This window comes from Gopherus flavomarginatus, chromosome 10 (genome assembly GCF_025201925.1).
Source record: "Gopherus flavomarginatus isolate rGopFla2 chromosome 10, rGopFla2.mat.asm, whole genome shotgun sequence".
Classification (NCBI taxonomy): Eukaryota; Metazoa; Chordata; order Testudines; family Testudinidae; genus Gopherus; species Gopherus flavomarginatus.
Window position 1 is genome coordinate 77,947,256 of NC_066626.1, and position 22,313 is coordinate 77,969,568.

At 45.7% G+C, this 22,313-nt stretch overlaps 1 protein-coding gene across 5 annotated transcripts in view; it reads left to right on the plus strand.

The window, feature by feature from the left end:
• Positions 1-22,313, plus strand: part of TMEM169 (transmembrane protein 169) — a 254,139-nt gene that overhangs the window by 226,637 nt on the left and 5,189 nt on the right. The window contains exons 1-4 of one of the 5 annotated variants that reach the window (XM_050917155.1): positions 779-874; positions 9,095-9,194; positions 13,794-13,896; positions 15,907-16,342. In XM_050917155.1, the coding sequence (XP_050773112.1) occupies positions 16,039-16,342 (304 nt within the window). In that variant the 5' untranslated portion in view covers positions 779-874; positions 9,095-9,194; positions 13,794-13,896; positions 15,907-16,038. Of the gene's footprint in view, positions 1-778; positions 875-9,094; positions 9,195-13,793; positions 13,897-15,906; positions 16,343-22,313 lie in introns of those variants that run through there. The other 4 variants (XM_050917157.1, XM_050917156.1, XM_050917158.1 and 1 more) reach the window with 4 other exon arrangements.

A 22,313-nucleotide genomic window follows, 5' to 3' on the forward strand; every position in this document is an offset into this window, starting at 1 on the left:
AGCGGGACCGGGCTGGGGGCGGGGGCATCCCTCCCCCCCCACTGCGGACCGGCTGGGGGCAGGAGCGTCTCCAACACCCCCCCCACACACCGCAGACCGGCTGGGGGCAGGAGCGTCTCCAGCCCTCCGCCCCCGCACTGCAGACCGGCTAGGGGCAGGAGCGTCTCCAAACCCCCCCCCACTGCAGACCGGCTGGGGGCAGGAGCGTCTCCAGCCCTCCCCCCCCCCCCCCCACTGCAGACCGGCTGGGGGCAGGCGCGTCTCCAACACCCCCCCCCTACACCTCAGACCGGCTGGGGGCAGGAGCGTCTCCAACCCCCCCCCCTGCAGACCGGCTGGGGGCAGGAGCGTCTCCAACACCCCCCCGCCCCCGCACTGCGGACCGGCTGGGGGCAGGAGCGTCTCCAACACCCCCCCCCCACACACACCGCAGACCGGCTGGGGGCAGGAGCGTCTCCAACACCCCCCCCCACACACACCGCAGACCGGCTGGGGGCAGGAGCGTCTCCAGCCCTCCGCCCCCGCACTGCAGACCGGCTAGGGGCAGGAGCGTCTCCAACCCCCCCCCCCCACTGCAGACCGGCTGGGGGCAGGAGCGTCTCCAACCCCCCCCCCCCACTGCAGACCGGCTGGGGGCAGGAGCGTCTCCAGCCCTCCCCCCCCCACTGCAGACCGGCTGGGGGCAGGAGCGTCTCCAGCCCTCCCCCCCCCACTGCAGACCGGCTGGGGGCAGGAGCGTCTCCAACACCCCCCCGCCCCCGCACTGCGGACCGGCTGGGGGCAGGAGCGTCTCCAGCCCTCCCACCCGCCTCTGCAGACCCAGTTGGAGTCGGAAGCATCCGGCCCCCACGCAGACCCAGCTGCGGGGCAGCAGGTAAGTCTGATTTCGCGTCAGGTGATTTTTGCTATCTTGAAGGTCGTTTTCTCTTCTGCATTTGACTCGGTATAATTGGCCCGACTATTTACTGCCCGCTCCCTCCCCCGTTTCTACCTTTGAAATTTCCAGGTCGGGGCGGTGCAGCAGCAGAGTCCTGCCCCGTTGTAAGTGGTGCTGCTGCGGTTTTAAATACGGGAGGAGGAGAGGGGGAGAGGCACCACAGCTACAAACTCTTCAACAAGCTGCAGTGGGCGATCTTCCCTGTGTGGGAGCAAGGGCGCACATTCCGCCTTGCTCCTAATGAATTGTCCCATCCGCTTGAATTTACAGACAGGAGCTTTATTATTTAAGTCTATGCGGATGAAGTCTATAGAGCATCCCCGCTCTGGGTGGGAGGACTCCAGGTGTGCATTTTGGAGACGTCACCTTGCCGACGCGTGTATGCATGTGACTACGGGTTCCTTCCCTGCGTGCACGTTGGGGAAGGGTTCATCCTTGCAGGTGTGAATGGCTTACGCATCTTGGAGAGAGGGATTTCACCTCCCAGGCACATGTGCATGTGATGGTGCCTTGCTGGCATGCACGTTGGAGGAGTCCCCCCATTGCGTGTGAGAATTGCATGTCTGTACGCAGGTTGCAAAGGGGTTCTCCTTGCAGGCATACTGGCATGTGAGCAAATTTTAGACAGAAGGGCGTTTTTATGCCTGTCCCCCCAAAATAAAAGGGTCTCGCACTTCGAATATAGCAAAAAAAATGAAATGGGGCTCAGCAAACCCTGCCCCATTCTCCTGGGCACCGGACAGGGCTGTGCAAAGAACTGCTGAAGTCTATTGCTGCCTCTGAAATGAAGGGGATTTATTGCCATGCGTTCTGTGAAAGGCGATATTGACCTCGGATTGTATTTGCTCCCTTTTCCAAAATTGTGGTCTTGTCCAGCTCACTCGGACGTTGGGCTTTATTGATTGAGCTGCAGACAGTCGCTTGCTTTATTGAGTGGAATAAAGAGACTTGGTGGGATGGATATATTTTTTGTCTTTTGCTCCTAGCAAAAAATAAGTCTCACCCAGCAGCTGAGACTGCAGTTCTGTCAGGCACTAGGACAAACCCACTCAGCCCCCTCCCCCTCTTATTCTGCGGTCTGATCTATTCTTAGCTCCATGTCTCGCCCTTTGAAGCTGGTGGATTCCTGCCCACTCCCTTTGAAGAGGAAATCCTTTTTTAAAGAAGCAAAAGGGAATTAGTTTCACATGCATGCATATTCCCTCTTAAACCAACGAAAGTTTTTTTCAGAGGAGAAATCCTGGCAAAACTCTGGGTGTTTGTTTTATAAATCTTATTAACATAAAATAAAATGCATTGCTCTGAAATTGTATTTCTTGGAGCTTTATCCTTAAATGACCTTGTGCTTTTTAACAATTCTTATGAGTTTTGCAAAGCTTTCATCGTAAGATGTAAATTGCTCACCAGAAAAATCAGTGCTTGCATTTATGTTAAGTGTGCTTAAAATAATATTTTATCTCAATTTATCTCAAACTCCTTACTTTCAGGATCATTCATGCACATCCCAGCTGAGTTATGCACCTATCAGTCTATAGCTTTCTCCAAGAAAATAGCAGCTCCTTAATGTTGCGTGTTTCTCAAGAGGGAATGATTTTTTAAATTATATTTATCTTTCTATATTTTCTCAGTTATTTTGCATAGAACTAGAAAAAGGCAGCTTCTAGTTTTCTCTTATTTTGAATTGATTCTACATTATTCTTGAATGATTCCCTAATTTTGATACATGTCAAGGATAGTATCATTTTGTAATACCTGAGCCCCATACTCTGAATGGAAAATTCTCTCTTCAGAAACAGCCATTGGTGTGATGAAATCTAACTATTATTGAAAGTGGTATCATCCGATCCTTTTAAAATGTCTCGAACGCAGCCCCTTTTGTGCTAATGAAAAGGCAGAGCTCTGGCATTTTTAAATAGTTCCCTCAACAAACCCAATATCAGTCATTCAGTTGCTGCAGGGAACATTCAGCATTATTTTGAGTTTTGCCCAACAAAAAATAAACAGACAGATCTTTCCCAATCCAGCACAGATCATTTTCATTTTTTTAACCAGTGTTGGTGTGCCTGGTAGATCCTGTATTTGAATAAAGTGCGCAGATTGGTTTCTCTAGTCATCCCATTAGATGAGAGCACAAAGATTGAAAACATCATTAACAATTATCTCTGCCTATTTTTTCCCAGTAAGAGGTTACTTGGTAGAAGTCATATGTACTAATTAAAGAAGTAAGCCAGCTAACGTCTCTTTGCCTCAGTTTCCCCCTCTCTAAAATAAGGATAACAATTATTTTCCTGGTAGGTATGGTAAAAATTAACCTTTTAATAATAAAAGCACTTATAATATAACACCTTTCATCTGAAGATCATAAACTGTAATATGAAAGAGTGTATATATTCCCACTTTCCATATCGGGAAACTGAAGTACGGTGTTTGCAGCTATGCCATTGTCATTCAGCAAGTCAGAATCAAGCTTGGAATAGAACTCCAGCCTTCTGATTCCTAGTCTATGCTGTACCCGTCAGACACTGCTGCCTTCCAGATTCATTAATGTTTCTATAGCATTTTGAAGTTCTAAAACGCTGTATTAAAGAGCTCCGTTCAGGCAAAGTATGGATTGCTGTGGATGGCAGTCTAAGACATTCTTTAATTATCTGCCACATTGCCATGATCTCGAGGCCATATAGAGCCCTATTAATTGCCGGTGGCTGCTGTGCATATCCCAAATAGACTATAGCAGACAGAACTTTAATTAATCCCAGGGAGGAACACTCATCTATGTTTGCAAGCTAGGTCTTCAGCTTCCAAAGTGCCTGCTTGACTACCAAGCCGCAAACCATTGAGTTATATCTACACACCGCTTGCATGTTAGTTTTATCAGAGTGAAGAATATCAAATGCCTTCACTCTCCCATCAAGAGTAGTTATTTACTTTTTACTGAGATTTGCAAGAATTTGTAATCTAACGTTAGAATGCCATAGTTTAAATGTTTTACAAAATTACAGCAGTGTTTTGTGAGCATTTGTCTTAACTGTGCCCTGCAGGGACCAGATCTGTGGCGTAGTGGAGAGCTCCACTCCTTGTTCTCCCTTCGGAGACTGCCATTTATGAAATAGAAATCTACCCACTGAGACCTGGACCAAACCCACCAATGCCTGTTCATGTTGCCACCACAGGAAGTGACTCGGGTCACTACCAATCTGCGTTGTGTTTGAACCAGTGCATCACAGCAGAGATAACTCAGGCTCTTACCCAGGTGTTGCCTCTAACCTGACTACCGTCCACACACACAAACCTCTCATCTGGGTTTAGAGGTGCTTTAAACCCAGCTAGCTGGTACAGTTAGGCGATATGGGTTTGAGCCTGGGTCCTGCTTTAACCCAGGCTGGTAACACACCCACTTTGCAGTGCTGCTAATCCTCTGGTGCCTTCCCACAGTTCCCACTGGGCCATAGTTCTTCCCCTCTATGAACACCTTCCTTCTGTACCAGAAGTCACCTTCTAGGTTATGTACACCAGTTTGGCATTTAAACCCCACATTGTATTTAGGCTGCTGTATTTCTACAGCACTTTCACAGTATTTGAACAGTCTTTGGGAAGGAGATAAGGGAACGCACCAGGGAGGATGCAGTGGAGGAACCAGCGTGATCTCCTTAGCAACATACCATGCTGCCAAGATGCCTTCCACCAGGTCTCGTGCCTTGCATCTGCCTCCTGTTGCCAAAATGAAGGTTGCATTAAAGCCAACAGCTGGATCAGGTCATCATTCACAGTAAACTCCACACCTCGTCATGGGTTGCAACAGAGGCAGAGGACCGGAAGTTGTTTACATTAGTGAGTTGGCAGACTAAGAACATTTCCACACAGGTCCTGAGCCAAAGTTCTCTTACAATAGACTGTGAAAGAATTCAGAGGACTTAGTGCAGTGCTAAGAACCAGGGAATAGCCCCCCAGAAGTCCTAGCCTACCTCCTCAGGTGGATGTATGCAGCACCAGCATGGATGCAGTCACACAGGTGTGGGACATTTTAAGCTTTTGCAGTCGGGCCTCTCTACCCAGGCTAATATAACCCAGGTACTCAGACCTAGTGACAGTCACCCAAGCTGACTGCAGCGAAGTGATATGCTCTGTGTCCTACTGCAGGTCCCCTGAGCCATCCATTTCCTACCTTTAGAGGGTCTCTCTAAATATCCTAGATGATATTTATTGTGTGACGCGTAAGCAGTCCTGGATCACTCCCTATGGATGCTTCCAGTTCTGTCAGTTTATCCTGTGTGGCTGTTCAGTAACTCTTTGTGGGCCAAATCCTGATGTCCCTACTCCGTGGTTACTCAGGCAGAACTCTGAATTGAAGTCAGTGAGCGTATTGGCCTTGTGTAAACATTTTTCAAATAATCCACCTCTACATTTGGTTTTAGACAGCGGTCTCCAATGGACCACACAGCAGTGACCTTTTGCTTTATAATTAAACAAGGAACATCCTCCTCCTCCATGTACCTTTCCCCCGCTGGGTTCTCCCACACCTTTTCTTGTCAAGATAAGGACTTGTAAGTCTTCCATCCCTGCATTCCAATAACCACATTCCAGCCCTTCCCCCTTTCCAAAGTTTTATAAGTGGCTACAAATTGTGGCTCATCCTCTGGTTGGGTTAGCAGAAGCCATCATCAAAGTCCATGTTGCATTATGGGTCAGCGAACCCTGGGTACGAAAACTGGCCATCAGCAGTTCTTTCTCTTATGTATATGTGTGTGCACAATGTACACCATTTAGAGGTGGTTTAGCCCTAAAGGTGAGGTGGCTGGTGGGGGAAGGGGGCGGAAACAACTGCTTCCAAACTCTGCTTCCATATAATCCAGCAAATAACATTGCCATTGGGCTGGCAAATGAAATCCTTTCAAATGAGCACTCAGTGTCTGCTGGGTTAAACATGCAGGACTCAGAGCCCACTGAGGTAGGACAATGGGGAAGTGTGTGGGTGTAGGGGAATGGGTGGAATTGGGGCACGGAGAGGAAAACGTGTCTTCGCTTTGTTTCCAGAAGAAATGTAAGCCCAAGTATTAGATTGAGATTTTCAAAGCAGTCTAGCACATCTTCTATTAAAATTATTTATATTACCAAAGTATCTAGGAGCTCTAGTCATGGACCAGAACCCTATTGTACTGTGAGATGTGTGTCTAAATCTCTTAGGGCTTGTCTACATCACAAAGTTGCAGCGCTGGTGAGGGGGTTACAGCGCTGCAACTTAGGAGGTGTACACATCTGCAGGGCATCACCAGCTCTGCAACTCCCTGTTTGCAGCGCTGGCCATACTCCCGTTTTGTCTCGGGTGTAGAGGATCCAGCGCTGGTGATCCAGCGCTGGTAATCAAGTGTAGACACTTACCAGCGCTTTTCTTGACCTCCGTGGAATAAGCAGGTATCCCAGCATACCTGAGGAAGCCTCTCTGGTAATCAAGCTGGTCTCCTTCCCCGGTTTGCTCTCGCGTTCCCCGAACCCCCGAGCAAGCAGGTCTCCTTCCCCGCGGTTTGCAGGGGGGTTCGGGGAACGCGAGAGCAAACCGCAGGGAAGCAGGTCTCCTTCCCCGGTTTGCTCTCGCGTTCCCCGAACCCCCGTGCAAGCAGGTCTCCTTCCCTGCTGTTTGCTCTCGCGTTCCCCGAACCCCCGTGCAAGCAGGTCTCCTTCCCTGCGGTTTGCTCTCGCGTTCCCCGAACCCCTGAGCAAGCAGGTCTCCTTCCCTGCGGTTTGCTCTCGCGTTCCCCAAATCCCCCTTGAAGCCGCCCAACAGCGCTGCAGTGTGGCCATATCTAACACCACTTGCAGCGCTGGTTGCTGTTAGTGTGGCCACTCTGCAGCGCTGGCCCTATACAGCTGTACTAATACAGCTGTAACAACCAGCGCTGCAAAATTGTAGATGTAGACATACCCTTAGATACTTTGTAAATTCCTTAGATTGCTTTGAAAATCTCAAACTATTCCCACTCCTGTGATTTATTCTAATATCCAAACCTCAGGTCTCTTCAAAAGCTCATGTACATGCGTCACTCGTTGAAACTTCTGGCACAATACATGGTAGAAAACTAGTCTCATTCCTGTGGATAAACTTAGAAGCTTTGCATTCTTTGTCTGAAAATGTTTCTTTCTCCTCTCCTACCAAATCTGGACAAAACAACCTCGAGGCTGGGGTTGGAATACACTTTGTTACATACTATTTTTGTCCTAAACAGAGGTAGACAGACAGTGTTCTGGGATTCTCCATAAGGGAAAGTTTTATGCAAGGGAATATAAGAAGGCATTTTGTTTGGTTTTTTTTTTAAAAAAAAAGCTTTTCTTGTACAGTGTGTGCCAGAGTTCAGTAAGGCTGCTGTGCACAGCAGCGTTATCCCTTGACATTTGGGAAAGTTATGGAATAATGGAGAAAAAAGAACTAATTCATAATACAGATATTCTGTAAAGCACCCTCAGTGGAATGACTTAGACAAATCCTTTGAAAATGTCATCCAGAAACAACTGAGTGATACTTTGGAAAACTCCTTTTAAAAAGTTTTGGCTGGAATGTATCCTATAGAACGTTACTAGCAAAGAGTTAAGTCTGTCACAAAAAGGAAGCGCAAAAGAGGCCCAGTTTAGTGGTCTGAATATAGAGCTGAGAGCTAGGAGTCCTGAGCTCTAATCCTAGCACTGTTACTGATTCACTCTGTGGCCTTGAACAAGTCACCTGAGTGTCCTCATTTACAAAGTGGGGCTAATAACAAGTATCTCTCAGCGATGTTGGGTGTCTCAATTAAAGAATACCTGTAAAGTGTTCCGTGATTGTCAGTTATCTTACTGCATTTTCTCCTCTATTCTGCTCCTTGAACTGATATGTTAAACCACTATGCTCTGCTCTTTGAAATTCTGCTACAGGATAAACCTCTCCTGTGATGCCTGCTGTGCGTGGCCAATTAGCAATGGCCTGAGGGAGGGTCAGTGGGATTGCTTATTACTTTGTTTTGAAAAAATATTAAGTTTAAGTGATTTGGAACCACACAGAGAGGAAGGATGGTCCAGTGGTGAGAAAATTAGCTTGTGACTTCAAAGACCTGTGTTCAATTCCCTGTTCCGCTACAGAATTCCCCTGTGACCTTGGGCAAGTCACTTAGGGCTTGTGTAAATGAATGTGTAATTCACCACAAGCTTGGGTGTAAGTCCATGTTGGGCACTCAGCAGGGGAGCTGGGACAGTTTTTATAATGGGGGTGCTGAAAGCCATTTAACCAAACTGTAAACCCTTTATATAATGGAAACTATTTCAAGCGAGGGGGTGCAGAAGCACCCTTCGTTAGGGTTTGCTTGCATCCAGTTTTCTACCAGTACACCCAGTCAAAAATGGACCCTGGTGGCTCCAGCCATTAAAAGTCCGGTTGGTGGTGCAGCGGGGCTAAGGCAGGCTCCCTGCCTGCCCTGGCTCTGCGCAGCTCCCCGGAAGCAGCCGGTATGTCCAGTCCCTAGGCACAGGGGCGATCAGGGAAGTGCTGCGTGCTGCCCCAGTGCTGGTTCTGTAGCTCCCATTGGCCAGAAACCCCTGCTTTACATGTAAACGGTTAAAAAAAAGCCCATAGGTAAAAAGAATGCAGTGGGCACCTGACCAAAAGAGCCAATGGGAGGGCTAGAACTTTTTAAAATTGAGGGAAAAAACTTCCCCTTTGTCTGTTGTTATTGCTCTCCGGAGAGAGGATACGCATTGCAGGAACGGGGCTAAACTATGCTGTAGGGAGCTTTAAGCCAGGTATGAAAAACCATCAGATCATACCTAGAGACTACTTATTTGAAATCTCCAAATATGTAAGTAGATCAGGGAATGTCTAGGAAGACGCGATTAGGTTTCTCTCTTTTTTCTTATTGGCTTGTGGACTCCTCTGTGTTAACTCCCAAATGCTTTTGTTTTGCGTGTAACCTTTAAGCTGAACCTCAAAAGAGCTATCTTGATGCTTAATTTTTGTAATTGTGTTTTTTTCCAGACCTAGCAAAAAGCCTAAGTTCCAAATGTATTTTCTTTTTTTGTTTTTAATAAAATTTACCTTTTTTAAGAACAGGATTGTTTTTTTGTGTGTCCTAAGAGGTTTGTGCATATGTTGTTTAATTAGCTGGTGGCAACAGCTGATTTTCTTTTTGTTTTTTTTCACAGCTGTTCCCTGGAAACAAGGGAGGGAGAAAGGGAAGAAACAGCTTGAGGGTACTGCACAGGAAGGAATTCCCAAGTGCTCCTTCTTGGGTTCTCAAAAAGGGTGCGTTTTTTTGTTTTGTTTTTGCAGTTGGGTGGTGGTAGGATCTACCCATCCAAGGTCAGAGAACAGCTGTGACCTTGGAAGTTTCATACCAAACTGTAGTGGTCAGTATTAATTTTTAAAATCCTGGCAGGCCCCCACCTTCTGCACTCAAAGTGCCAGAGTGTGGAATCAGCCTTGACAGTAGGAGTAGGGTAGGGGACAGGGCAAGGGTGTTCAGTTTTGTGCAATTAGAAAGTTGGCAACCGCTCCCTTAGCTCCAGCACCTGTGGCACTACGTGTCTGTGTGGACCCTGCTACTGTGCACTAAATGTTCCCTACTGCACTTTGATCTCGCCTGCTTTGAAAGGGGAGTAGGTCAAGGCATGCTAGGGGACTTTTTAGCGTGCAGCAGCCAGTGTTGCCATAAATACTGATGAAAAGGACTTAAGTATAAGTGCCAAGTGCACATTGCAGAAGTCCTTATAAGTTCAGGTGTGCTGTGAAAATTGTGCTTATCTATTTATAAGTAAAAGTACAAGCAGAAGCACAAGTACTGTCCACTCCCATATTCCCTGCAATTGTCTGGTCAATGTATGGACAGCTATCTAAATAATGTGAACACACAGTGGAAGAGAAAGAAGAAGAGTAACAATGAAATGTTGTTCATGTATGTGAACAATGGATTAACAATGAAAAAAAATCTTCTAAATGTAAATACATTTATTTACACATTTACACACGCCAACCCGAATGTGGGACAATTGCGAGGGATGTGATTGCTTCAAAAACCTATTTTGAAGAAGCACTTGCAGTGAGAAAAAAGTTGCTGGTATTTTAGATACCTTTTAAAGTGTACTTCATACAAGCACAAAGTACATAGTATTTAAAATTCTGAAGTACAAGTATGTAGTGTGCTTCAAAACAGGTATGTTCGTTCTTAGGTGCATGGGAACACTGGCAGCAGCAGGGTCCACTTAGAGTTTAGTCATGAGTGTGGCAGGCTTGTGCAAGGTATATTTACACTCCAGCCTGCCGTGAACTAAGCATTCATTTAGACAAGCCCAAAATCGCTCTGTGCCTCAGTTCCCCATCTGTCAAGTGGTGATCCTAGCACTTCCCTACCACATAGGGATGTTCTGAGGGTTAATCCAGTAAAGATTGTGATACAGATACTGTGGTAAACAGGGGCCAGATAAATACCTTAAATAGATAAACAGACCTAGAGCTGGCATATGTAAACACCGGAGCTTATTACTGTTACTGTCTTCCCTCTTATTGTTTTGCATGTTCGTTTGTTGCATCTTATCTGAAATTAGACTGTAAATTATTCAGGGCAGAGATCTTGTCTTGCTATATGTTTATACAGCATCTAGGAAGCTAGGTTCCTGATTCTGGTTGGGATCTCGGTGTGCTACAAATAAGTACGAAGGATTAGACCAGGAGTGCTGGAAGCACTTAATATACTTGATATATTTATCTGCCTTACATTTTCTGCGACTATAAACATAAATAAATACAAAACTGATGCTAGTTAGTGCCCACTGCTCACACTGTCCTCTCACCTCAGCTCTGTTATGAACAATCCCCAAAATGCTGTGGCCAGAACAGAACCCTGTTTTTAATGTACCAGGTATCAAAGGATTTTCTTAGCTTTCTGAGAGGCTTTTTCTCACTCTGTTTTCGTGAGAAGAATAATATCTTTTAATGGAAGTAGGATCAAGCCTTTCCATTGACTTAAAATGGTACAGGAGCAAACCTTGAGACTCCTGTGTGATAGAGTCTAATGCTGTCATGACAGCCCTGATCAGCAGTGCTTGCTACTGTGGGGCCCGCCTGGGGTTCTTCCGTCCGTGTTCACATGGAGATTAATAACAAATTGCTAGGCTAATAAACTGCTGCAAGCTAGCTTTGAAGCCCTGGCCATTGTCCTCTTCCTTACCACCTGTTGTGGATGATTAGATTCATGCCTGCTCTTGTGCTTCCATGGGGAATGCAGTCTACACTGATATGTGTATGGAAATTATCATGCTCTATCTACACTTTGAGGGACTTATAGACCACGATTAAATCACCTTTAATCTTCCCTTTGATAAGCTAAATAGACTTCAGGAGCCCAATCTATTGTTGTGGGTTACCCTCTCCAATATGTCAGCATCCTTCTTGAAGTGCAGATGCCAGAACCGGACACAGTATCCCAGCAGCAGTCACGCCAGTGCCAAAAACAGAGGTAGAAATAACCTCCCTACTCCGCATTCCCCTGTTTATACATTCAAGGACCACATGAGCTCTTTTTGTCACAGCATCAGACTGGGAGCTCAGGGTCAGCCGGTTATCCACCATGACCCCACATCTTTTTTCATCATAACAGCTGAGGGCGCTGCATTGGTTTTTGCCTTCAATTTTTGTGTGCACTAAACCTAGGTCACAGCTGAATAAACTTAAAAAACAAACCAGCCCCTCTTCCCCAAAGCCCGGTCTGTGGTTTTAGAGCTGTTTTTAATTTTTACTGTCAAGTTGCGTGGTTTGCTGTTCAAGGGTTAGGAGACTTTCTGTCTCCTCTTTGAGGCAGTGTGGGCTGAACACAGGCGGAGAACCTGGAACTCCCAGATTTTAATCCCAGCTCAGTTTCTTACTGTCTGTTCAGTTTTTTGGGAGGGGTTGCCCCTCACTGTGGTATCTGAGTGGCACCAGGCCACTGTGCTGCAGTTTTTCCCCATCCCTAAGTTAATCAGCTGCTCTGTGTGCAGTCTTTCAGGTGCAGAGCACGATCTAAGCTTTACGCATTATGACTGGACTTTGCAGGAGAACCTTAGACGAGTGTTTTTATGTGTCCCAGGCAAGTCTCTGAAGAAAAGCACCACCTGTGTGAATTTACTCCCCAGCCATTTGTCCCCTCAGTGTGCGTTTTTAAAAATGCCTCAAAATGTAAGCAAGTTCCTGTGGACATGGACAGCTGCCGAAGTTAGTATGTCAGGAGCTGTCTCTTTGCGCTCTCTTTGAAATTGGGGTAGTTTGAGCTGGAGGGGAAGAGTATTTCTTTATTCTTGGATAATCCATTGTTCTTTTATATTGATTAAGGTATGAAGTGTTAAGACCTACTTAACTAACTTCCCAAGCACATTACTACTCTATGGGCTGGTCTACTCTGTGTGTGAGGGGGTCAAGGTAAGATACGCAACTTCAGCTACGCTGTTCCCGTAGCTGAAGTCGACGTATCTTATTCCGACTTACCTCCCGTCCTCAGGATCGACAGCTGCGGCTCCCCTGTCGACTCCGCTTCCGCCGCTCGCCCTGGTGGAGTCGACACGAGTGCGTGCGGGGGTTGGTTTATCGTGTCTAGACGAGACACAGTATATCGCTCCCCTATAGATCGATCACTACCCGCCAATCCGGGGGACGTGCCCTATGTAAATAAGACATTCCACAATGCAGAAAAGCAGCAATGTCCCCAGGAAGGAATCACTCTTTTTTTCTAGAAGCTTTGTATTTTTAACCTCCACCCCTCTTTGTTTGTTTGTTTGTTTGTTTGTTTGTTTTATGCAAACCCTCCACGGGCCCTTTCACAAAGCATGGAGGGGGGCAGCAGAATTGCTATATGGTTTTTCTTTGCCTCTATTTAGGATTGGGCAGTGCTATTATCCCAAACTCTACCTAAAATCAAACTTCACCCACAGAAGACACCACACTAGACTGGGATGCTGGATTGGGATACCACTCAGAAAAGACTGCACTTCAAAATATTGTCCCTATTCTTTCTTGCTTGCTATAATAAGGATTGAAATGATTTAAATTAACATTAACTATACTAAGGTGTAAGAGTTAACCCCTCCTTGAGATGACATGGGGCATTTCAATACCTCTTGGAGCTCCTGTTTCAGGCTGTCTGTAGACTCAGGCATAGAACATTGCACTGGTTTCACTCCGCTGACAATTTGAAGGTTCAGTTTGCAGCTGTAATGGCCGGAGACTTGTGCCAAGATTTGCTAAAGTCCTGATGATTTTTGGGTGCCTAACATGATGCATCTTTAAGTGCTCTGCTAAGCCTTATTATTGGAATGCCTCTTTACACACTTCCTGATGGCTCATGAAAGTTTATTTTCTATATGAAAAACTTCAGTAATCTTTTGATTTTCAACTTTTCAAGCCACTCAGAGGCAACTGAACACAGTCTTTCCTCAGGTATTCAATTAATACAATTAAAGTTTTACTATAAAGCTCTGTGTATGAGAGAGAAGCATAAATAAAACTTTCGATCATGTATTACAAATTTTAAAATAACCAACCCCCCCCATCCCAACTCAAATCCTCAAAACTTGTGCCTTGTATTTGTGGGAGGGGTGTTTTAGACCATATAACTAAGTCTAAAAAGGTTAAACTTTTCCCCAGCATCTGTTTAAATAAAACAATTTCTTCACATTTAATGGGCTGTAAATTATGATGATGTCTTTAAATTCCCGTTGAAGGACTGCTTCATCCGTTAGGCGGGATTTTAATTCTCAGTCATGCAGAGTCTTTTGATTATTTAAATGTTCAACCTAGATCTGCCTTTCTGTATTTAGATCTCCACCAAAGTATCTATGCCAGTACTGTCTCACAACCAATCTCTTCATTTCCTAGATTCGATCTAGTCTGAGAATTGCATGGATCCTGTGGATGTAGGATGGATTTATGGATCATCCATTGATTGTTCCAGACAGGGAACAAAGGATAGGAATAAATGGTAAATTTTCAGAATGGAGAGGGGTAACTAGTGGTGTTCCCCAAGGGTCAGTCCTAGGACCAATCCTATTCAACTTATTCATAAATGATCTGGAGAAAGGGGTAAACAGTGAGGTGGCGAAGTTTGCAGATGATACTAAACTGCTCAAGATAGTTAAGACCAAAGCAGATTGTGAAGAACTTCAAAAAGATCTCACAAAACTAAGTGATTGGGCAACAGAATGGCAAATGAAATTTAATGTGGATAAATGTAAAGTAATTCACACTGAAAAAAATAACCCCAATTATACATACAATACGATGAGGGCTAATTTAGCTACAGCTAATTAGGAAAGAGATCTTGGAGTCATCGTGGATAGTTCTCTGAAGATGTCAAAAAAGCAGCGTGCAGCAGCAGTCAAAAAAGCAAACAAGATGTTAGAAATCATTAAAAAAGGGACAGAGAATAAGACAGAGAATATTTTATTACCCTTATATAAATCCATGGTATGCTCACATCTTGAATATTGCGTTCAGATGTTGTCTCCTCATCTCAAAAAAGATATATTGGCATTAGAAAAGGTTCAGAGAAAGGCAATTAAAATTATTACGGGTTTGGAACAGGTTCCATATGAGGAGAGATTAAAGAGACTAGGACTTTTCAGCTTGGAAAAGAGGAGACTAAGGGGAGATATGATAGAGGTGTATAAAATCCTGAGTGGTGTGGAGAAAGTGAATAAGGAAAAGTTATTTACTTGTTCCCATAATATGAAAACTAGGGGCCACCAGATGAAATGAATGGGCAGCAGGTTTAAAACAAATAAAAGGAAGTAGTTCTTCACACAGCGCACAGTCAACCTGTGGAACTCCTTGCCTGAGGAGGTAGTGAAGGCTAGGACTATAACAGGGTTTAAAAGAGAACCTCCATTAATTTATCCAGTTAAGTCCATTAATGGCTATTAGCCAGGATGGGTAAGGAACAATGTCCCTAGCCTCTGTTTGTCGGAGGGTGGAGATGGATGGCAGGAGAGAGATCACTTGATCATTACCTGTTAGGTTCACTCCCTCTGGGGCACCTGGCATTGGCCACTGTCGGTAGACAGGAGACTGGGCTGGTTGGACCTTCGGTCTGACCCAGTCTGGCTGTTCTTATGTTCTTATCCACCAGGATGCAGCTTACACGGCTTGCATGTTGAGGGCCTATTCCTGCGTCCTTTCCTCAAGCAAAACCCCCATCAAAGTCCATGGCATTTTTTAATATTAATAGTGTCTTGATTAATAGGCCCTGAGTTTTTGATGTGGATTGGTAGTAAAAAATTTTCAAGACAACCAAAATACTTCATTTTCATTTTTTATTTTTCATGGCATCGTCTTGATTTTTTCCCCCTCAACATAAACTCACATTTAAAAAAATCCTTACACTTGTTACTAATAGAAATGCAGATTATTAAATTGCAGGGTTTTTCAAAATGAGGTTGACTTTTCACCGTGTATCACATCATTCAATTACTATTTGCATTAACCTCACCTTGCATAATAAATCTACGGTTTGTCTAGATTAAGGAAATTTGCACCATAGTTTCACTGCTGCAATTGTCCAGTCCAGATCCTAAAATAGTCAGTTTTGTGTATGTTTATTGTCAGTTTCATCTTTTTGTTTTACTGCCAATGCTTTTGTTTGGTTTTGCTGGCATTGCAGAGGAATGTTAAAATCTCCCAGCAAATCATGCTTATTTAGTCCGTTCCTATTAAACACCCAGTCCAGTCCTGATGGCTTTTGTTTAAATGTGGAACATACATTTAAGCCTGGTTCATATTAGAAAACTTGTGTTGGTGTAACTAAATTGATTTTAGAATCAATAAATGTAGATTCACATAAGTCAGTTTAAATCATGTTTAAACCAATTTTGCTTAACATGGTAAGTTAGCTGCAAGTGCCTCTTTAAAAATCCGCAGGAACTTGCTCTTGTACGTGGAGTTAAATGTGACGCTCTATTGATTATTTATTTGTTCTTTCTCGCTCTCATTTTAGGTTGGAAATGGAGGATGTCTGTTGGATGCTGTGACTAGGATGCTTTTGCAAGCCAGAGCATCCCTGCTAATCATTGTCTGTCTGATGGCTCAGAAGTTCAGGAGCTGATAGATTTTAAACACCTCCTCAGAGATGCCCGATGAGACGCTTCAAAACAGCAGCGGGATGGAGGAAGCAGTGCAGAAGGAGAACAAGGCTGGAACATGCAGCCCGCACCGAGGCTCCCTGCGGAGAGCTGTGGCTACGGCAGTGACCTTTGATGGAGAAGCCACTATGGACAGAAGGAAAAAGAAAAAGAAAGAGTCCCGTCCAGAGTCTATTATAGTTTATCGGTCGGAGAATGAAAATAAGGTGGAGGAGGAGCAGGCAGATGAGGAAGGAAGGGAGAGAAGTTCAGAAGAAGGCTCCAAGTTCTTGGGAAATTCCATGACAGATGGTATGTGTCCTCAGAAGCTGCAGCTGGCACCCAGATTCCACTAGCCGTTGAGCCACTGACCAGTAAAATATATTGATCCATGTATCAGAGGGTAGCCGTGTTAGTCTGGATCTGTAAAAGCAGCAAAGAATCCTGTGGCACCTTATAGACTAACAGACATTTTGGAGCATGAGCTTTTGTGGGTGAATACCCACTTCCTCAGATGCATGTAATGGAAATATCCAGGGGCAGGTATATATATGTGAGCTAGCAAGCAAGCTAGAGATAACGAGGTCAGTTCAATCAGGGAGGATGAGGCCCTGTTCTAGCAGTTGAGGTGTGAAAACCAAGAGAGGAGAAACTGGTTCTGTAATTGGCAAGCCATTCACAGTCTTGTTGTAAACAAGACACGAGAAGTCATTCTTCCGCTTTACTCTGCGCTGGTTAGGCCTCAACTGGAGTATTGTGTCCAGTTCTGGGCACCGCATTTCAAGAAAGATGTGGAGAAATTGGAGAGGGTCCAGAGAAGAGCAACAAGAATGATTAAAGGTCTTGAGAACATGACCTATGAAGGAAGGCTGAAAGAATTGGGTTTGTTTAGTTTGGAAAAGAGAAGACTGAGAGGGGACATGATAGCAGTTTTCAGGTATCTAAAAGGGTGTCATCAGGAGGAGGGAGAAAACTTGTTCACCCTAGCCTCCAATGATAGAACAAGAAGCAATGGGCTTAAACTGCAGCAAGGGAGATTTAGGTTGGACATTAGGAAAAAGTTCCTAACTGTCAGGGTAGTTAAACACTGGAATAGATTGCCTAGGGAAGTTGTGGAATCTCCATCTCTGGAGATATTTAAGAGTAGGTTAGATAAATGTCTATCAGGGATGGTCTAGACAGTATTTGGTCCTGCCATGAGGGCAGGGGACTGGACTCGATGACCTCTCGAGGTCCCTTCCAGTCCTAGAGTCTATGAGTCTATGAGTCTTTGTTCAATCCTGAGCTGATGGTGTCAAATTTGCAGATGAACTGAAGCTCAGCAGTTTCTCTTTGAAGTCTGGTCCTGAAGTTTTTTTGCTGCAGGATGGCCACCTTAAGGTCTGCTATAGTGTGGCCAGGGAGGTTGAAGTGCTCTCCTACAGGTTTTTGTATATTGCCATTCCTAATGTCTGATTTGTGTCCATTTATCCTTTTCCGTAGAGACTGTCCAGTTTGGCCGATGTACATAGCAGAGGGGCATTGCCCACATATCAACACCAGTGACACCATCACAGGACCTAACCAGATCAGCCACACCATCACTGGTTCATTCACCTGCCCATCCACCAATGTAATATACGCCATCATATGCCAGCAATGCCCCTCTGCTATGTACATCGGCCAAACTGGACAGTCTCTACGGAAAAGGATAAATGGACACAAATCAGACATTAGGAATGGCAATATACAAAAACCTGTAGGAGAGCACTTCAACCTCCCTGGCCACACTATAGCAGACCTTAAGGTGGCCATCCTGCAGCAAAAAAACTTCAGGACCAGACTTCAAAGAGAAACTGCTGAGCTTCAGTTCATCTGCAAATTTGACACCATCAGCTCAGGATTGAACAAAGACTGTGAATGGCTTGCCAATTACAGAACCAGTTTCTCCTCTCTTGGTTTTCACACCTCAACTGCTAGAACAGGGCCTCATCCTCCCTGATTGAACTGACCTCATTATCTCTAGCTTGCTTGCTAGCTCACATATATATACCTGCCCCTGGATATTTCCATTACATGCATCTGAGGAAGTGGGTATTCACCCACGAAAGCTCATGCTCCAAAACGTCTGTTAGTCTATAAGGTGCCACAGGATTCTTTGCTGCTTTTATTGATCCATGTGTAAATAGGGGCACTAACTCTTGCTTGTCTTTTTTTTTAAAGATATAGGGAAGGATAAAACTTATGGAAGTGCATGCTCCTCTCTTGTGGATGAGGGCTCTGAACCCCCCAGGGCATCCGTGGGACTTGAGGGCACAAGCCCTTTCTCAGATGTAGCGTTTATTAGGCTAGATGCTGCGAGTTATTTTTTGGGCTTCTGTACCTTTGCTTTTTTTGAAATTCAGCATTTTCAATTTACAAAGCGAGGGTTGGTTTTTTTTTTATGGAGGCAGGATGGGTGGGCTGGTGGGGGAGCACAGGAGGAGAATCCTGGATCTTCTTTCTAGCTCCGCTACTGACTTTTGATGTGACCTTGGGCAAGACACTTCAACTTCTATTCCTCAGTTTTTCCTGTCTCATAATACTGGAGAGGTCGTTTGTGAGGCTTCAGACATGTTTGAAAGTGGTTTGAAATCCCAGATAAAAGGCACCAGGGGTTATTTTTTGGTCTGTTTTCTTAGCCATTTATTTGTTTGAATATGCTCCCCATTGGTCCCCTTCTTTTGTTGTTTTTTTTTAATGTAGTGCTAATTTAGGGCCTGATGCGGAGAGATGTTGAACACCCTCTTCTCCCATTGACTTTGGGATCAGGCCCTTTTCCCTACTTAGAAAGAACTGCATGTAAAGCAAATGGATGGGAACTCGGGCTCCAGGTTGATCAGTTCTAGAGGCTCTTTCTGGGGTAGTTCCATAGGGAGATGGCACTGGCTGCAGCCTCCTGTTGATACATTCTCAGCATAGCTTCCTCTTTGGAAAGGGACTCCTTGTCATGGTCACCGGTGAGCTCTTTCAGAGCTGCTTTCACCCAGAAGGGTGGCTGGAGATCTGCACGGGGACGAGTCCTCACCAGGTCGTCCAGCCCTACTCATCTATTCAGACTCATAGCTGATATGGGAGGAGAGTGGTGGTGGATTTGTGTGTGTGTGTGTGTGTGTTGGGGGGCAGAGTTTAGTAAATAAGGAAAATTGCTGTTCATGTTTATTCCATCCCTTTCCCTGTGCGGAATGCACTACTTGTATTTGCAGCCCAGTTAGATCGCTGCATCTCAGACCTACTGTCCTGCTCTGTTTTCAAGCCTGAAAAGGGTTGCAGACAGTGGACGCTTCTGTTTTTAAAGTATGTCCCATCGTGCCTTCATTGATGTCATAACTGAATTGCTACTTTCCCCAGGGAATATCCATATCCTGTTTTAGGCTTGCAAACTCGTCTATTCCCACCTCTGCCCATGCCTTCCTCTGACTTGAGCTGACCACTCCTCCTCTGCCCAGTGTCCCACTTAGGCAGTAGCTCTGCTTGGGCTGGTCAAGCCAGCTCACGATCCCTATATTCTTCCAGGACTGGGCTGGGGATGGGACTTTCTCTGTCTCTCACTGTGGAACTCCATCTCCGAGACACTCTGCCAGACTCCCATGTTGGCTGCCTTTAGATTATGCTGCAGGTCCCAGGGACTTCCGTTGTCTCTTTCTTGCCCATATTTGGCCCCTTCCTTTGTCTTTTTGTTATTTCTGTACAACTTCCTGCCCCCTTTCTTCCCCTACCTTTCACCAGTGTGGACTGGATCCTTTGTGGTGGTGACTGGTTTGCCTGGATCTGTCCATGTGCCACGTTGTTTGATATTGGGCCATATTTGACCTGATTGACTTTCCCTGTAATTCTTTTAAAATGTCTCTCATATGTTTATGGCCCTTGGAAGGAAGCATTTGCAATAGGTGCCTTACAGAACAATGAAATAAATATCTTTAACTGGGACTCCCTTCTCTGTGGCTTCTACAGTCCCAGCTTTCCAGCAAAGACAGATTGCTCCCACCTGCCTTTCCATAGGTCCAGAGAACGTAACCACCACCCCATTCTTCAGCACTGGTTTCCCGTTCACTTCATGAGCTATGTCGGATTACCCAGACTTGTTTTAAAAACTATCTGTGGACTTACTGCAGCCTAAGTAACAGACCTAGGGCCAAATTCAGAGTTGATGTGTAAGGGTGTATAACTGGGACCACTGTGTAAGGCAGGGGTGGGCAAACTACAGCCCGCAGGACAGATCCGGCCTGCGAGCTCCCGCTGGGAAGCACAATCTGGGGATTGCTCTGCTTCGGCACTCCAGCTGGGCTGCAGGGTCAGGGGCCGCACCACGTGGCTCCTGGAAGCCGTGGCATTGCCCCACTCTGGCTCCTATGTGCTCCAATGGCCCCCTCCGGCACGCCAGTGGGAACTGCAGGGGCGGCGCCTGTGGATGGGGCAGCGTACAGAGCCACCTGACCGTGCCTCCAGTGTAGGAGCCAGAGAAGGGACATGCCTCTTGTGATGTTGCGGTTCTAGCGAGACCCAACTGAGAGTGCCAATTCAGGACAAATCGCTTAAACAGGGCAGTTACAGCCCAAGGCTGAGGTTTTTCTACCTCTAAGGCAAACCGAACCAGCCAGACAAAGAGGACTTTGGTCTCACCCCACTGGCTAACCACAAGTTCCAAGCAACTCCCTTAGACACTCAAGTTTTCCAGTATCACCACCAGTGACACTCGTCCTGGGGATGAATGGTTATGAAAACCAACACCCCAATAAAAGAAAACGGTTCTCTCAATACCAAAGAATCAAGCCCCAGACCCAGGTCAATGTACAAATCAGATCTTACCGACAAATCATGCTGTTGCCAGTCCTTTAGAATCTAAAATCCAAAGGTTTATTCATAAAAGGAAAAAGATATAGATGAGAGCTAGAATTGGTCAAATGGAATCAATTACATACAGTAATGGCAGAGTTCTTAGTTCAGGTTTGTAGCAGTGATGGCGTAAACTGCAGGTTCAAATCAAGTCTCTGGAGTACATCCCCCGCTTTGATGGGTCCTTCAGTCCTTGGTTCAGAGCTTCAATTTGTAGCAAAGTCCCTCCAGAGGTAAGAAGCAGGATTGAAGACAAGATGGAGATGAGGCATTAGCCTTTGATAGGCTTTTCCAGGTGTAAGAACACCTCTTTGTTCTTACTGTGGAAAATTACAGCAAAATGGAGCCTGGAGTCACATGGGCAAGTCCCTGCATACTTTGCTGAGTTACAGGGCATATCTGCCTTCTCTCCATGGGTCAATTGTGTAGCTGATGGTCCTTAATGGGCCATCAAGCAGGATAGGCAGAGCTCACACCAACTTGTCTGGGATGTTTCCGAGAAGCACAGCACAAATTTAAAATACAGACAGTATAGAGCCAATACTCCTAACTTCAACTACAAAATGATACATACATATAGACAGTATAATCATAACCAGCAATCCATAACCTGGTCTTAGACACCTTATGTGACCCCCTGTACATAAGATTTGGTGCCACTACAGGACCTTGGTTGCAACCATGTTCTATATGGTCGCAGATTATATCAATAATGTCACACCTCTGCTTCTGGGAGCTGCTTGAGGTAAGCACTGCTCGGAGTCTGCACCCCTGAGCCTCTCCCCATGCCCCCCAACCACCTGCCCCAGCCCTGATCCTTCTCCTGCTTTTCAAACCCCTCAATCCCAGCCCAGAGCACCCTCCTTCACCCCAAACATCTCAGCCCCACCCCACCCCAGATCCCATGCCCCCAGCTGGAGCCTGCACCCCCGCCCCATCCCGGAGCCCCTTCCCACACCCTGAACTCCTCGTTTCTGGCCCCACCCTGGAGCCCGCACACCCAGCCAGAGCCCTCACCCCTTCCCGCACCCCAGCTCCAATTTTGTGAGCATTCATGGCCTGCCATACAATTTCAATTTCCAGGTGTGGCCCTCGGCCCAAAATGTTTGCCCAACCCTGCTGTAAGGGGCTCTGAGTTGGTGTAACTTAGAAGGCGTAAGAATGGGGGCTGCTTTAACTTCGTCTTATACCCTTTAGTTAGATCCTTTTCTTGCTACACTGTATCCCTTGTCATGCAAATTATACCAACTTAGACTTTCCCTCCCCCTACTTCTGAATTTGGCCCACTGAGTATATGGTAGTTGGTGTAGCGCACATGTTGAGGGGACCAGAAGAGAGAGTATGTTGCACCATTTGAGAGTCCCCTCTGAATCTGGCCCATTGTCTCTTTCCTCTACTATCTTCCCCTCTCTTCCTATAGCAGCTGTCT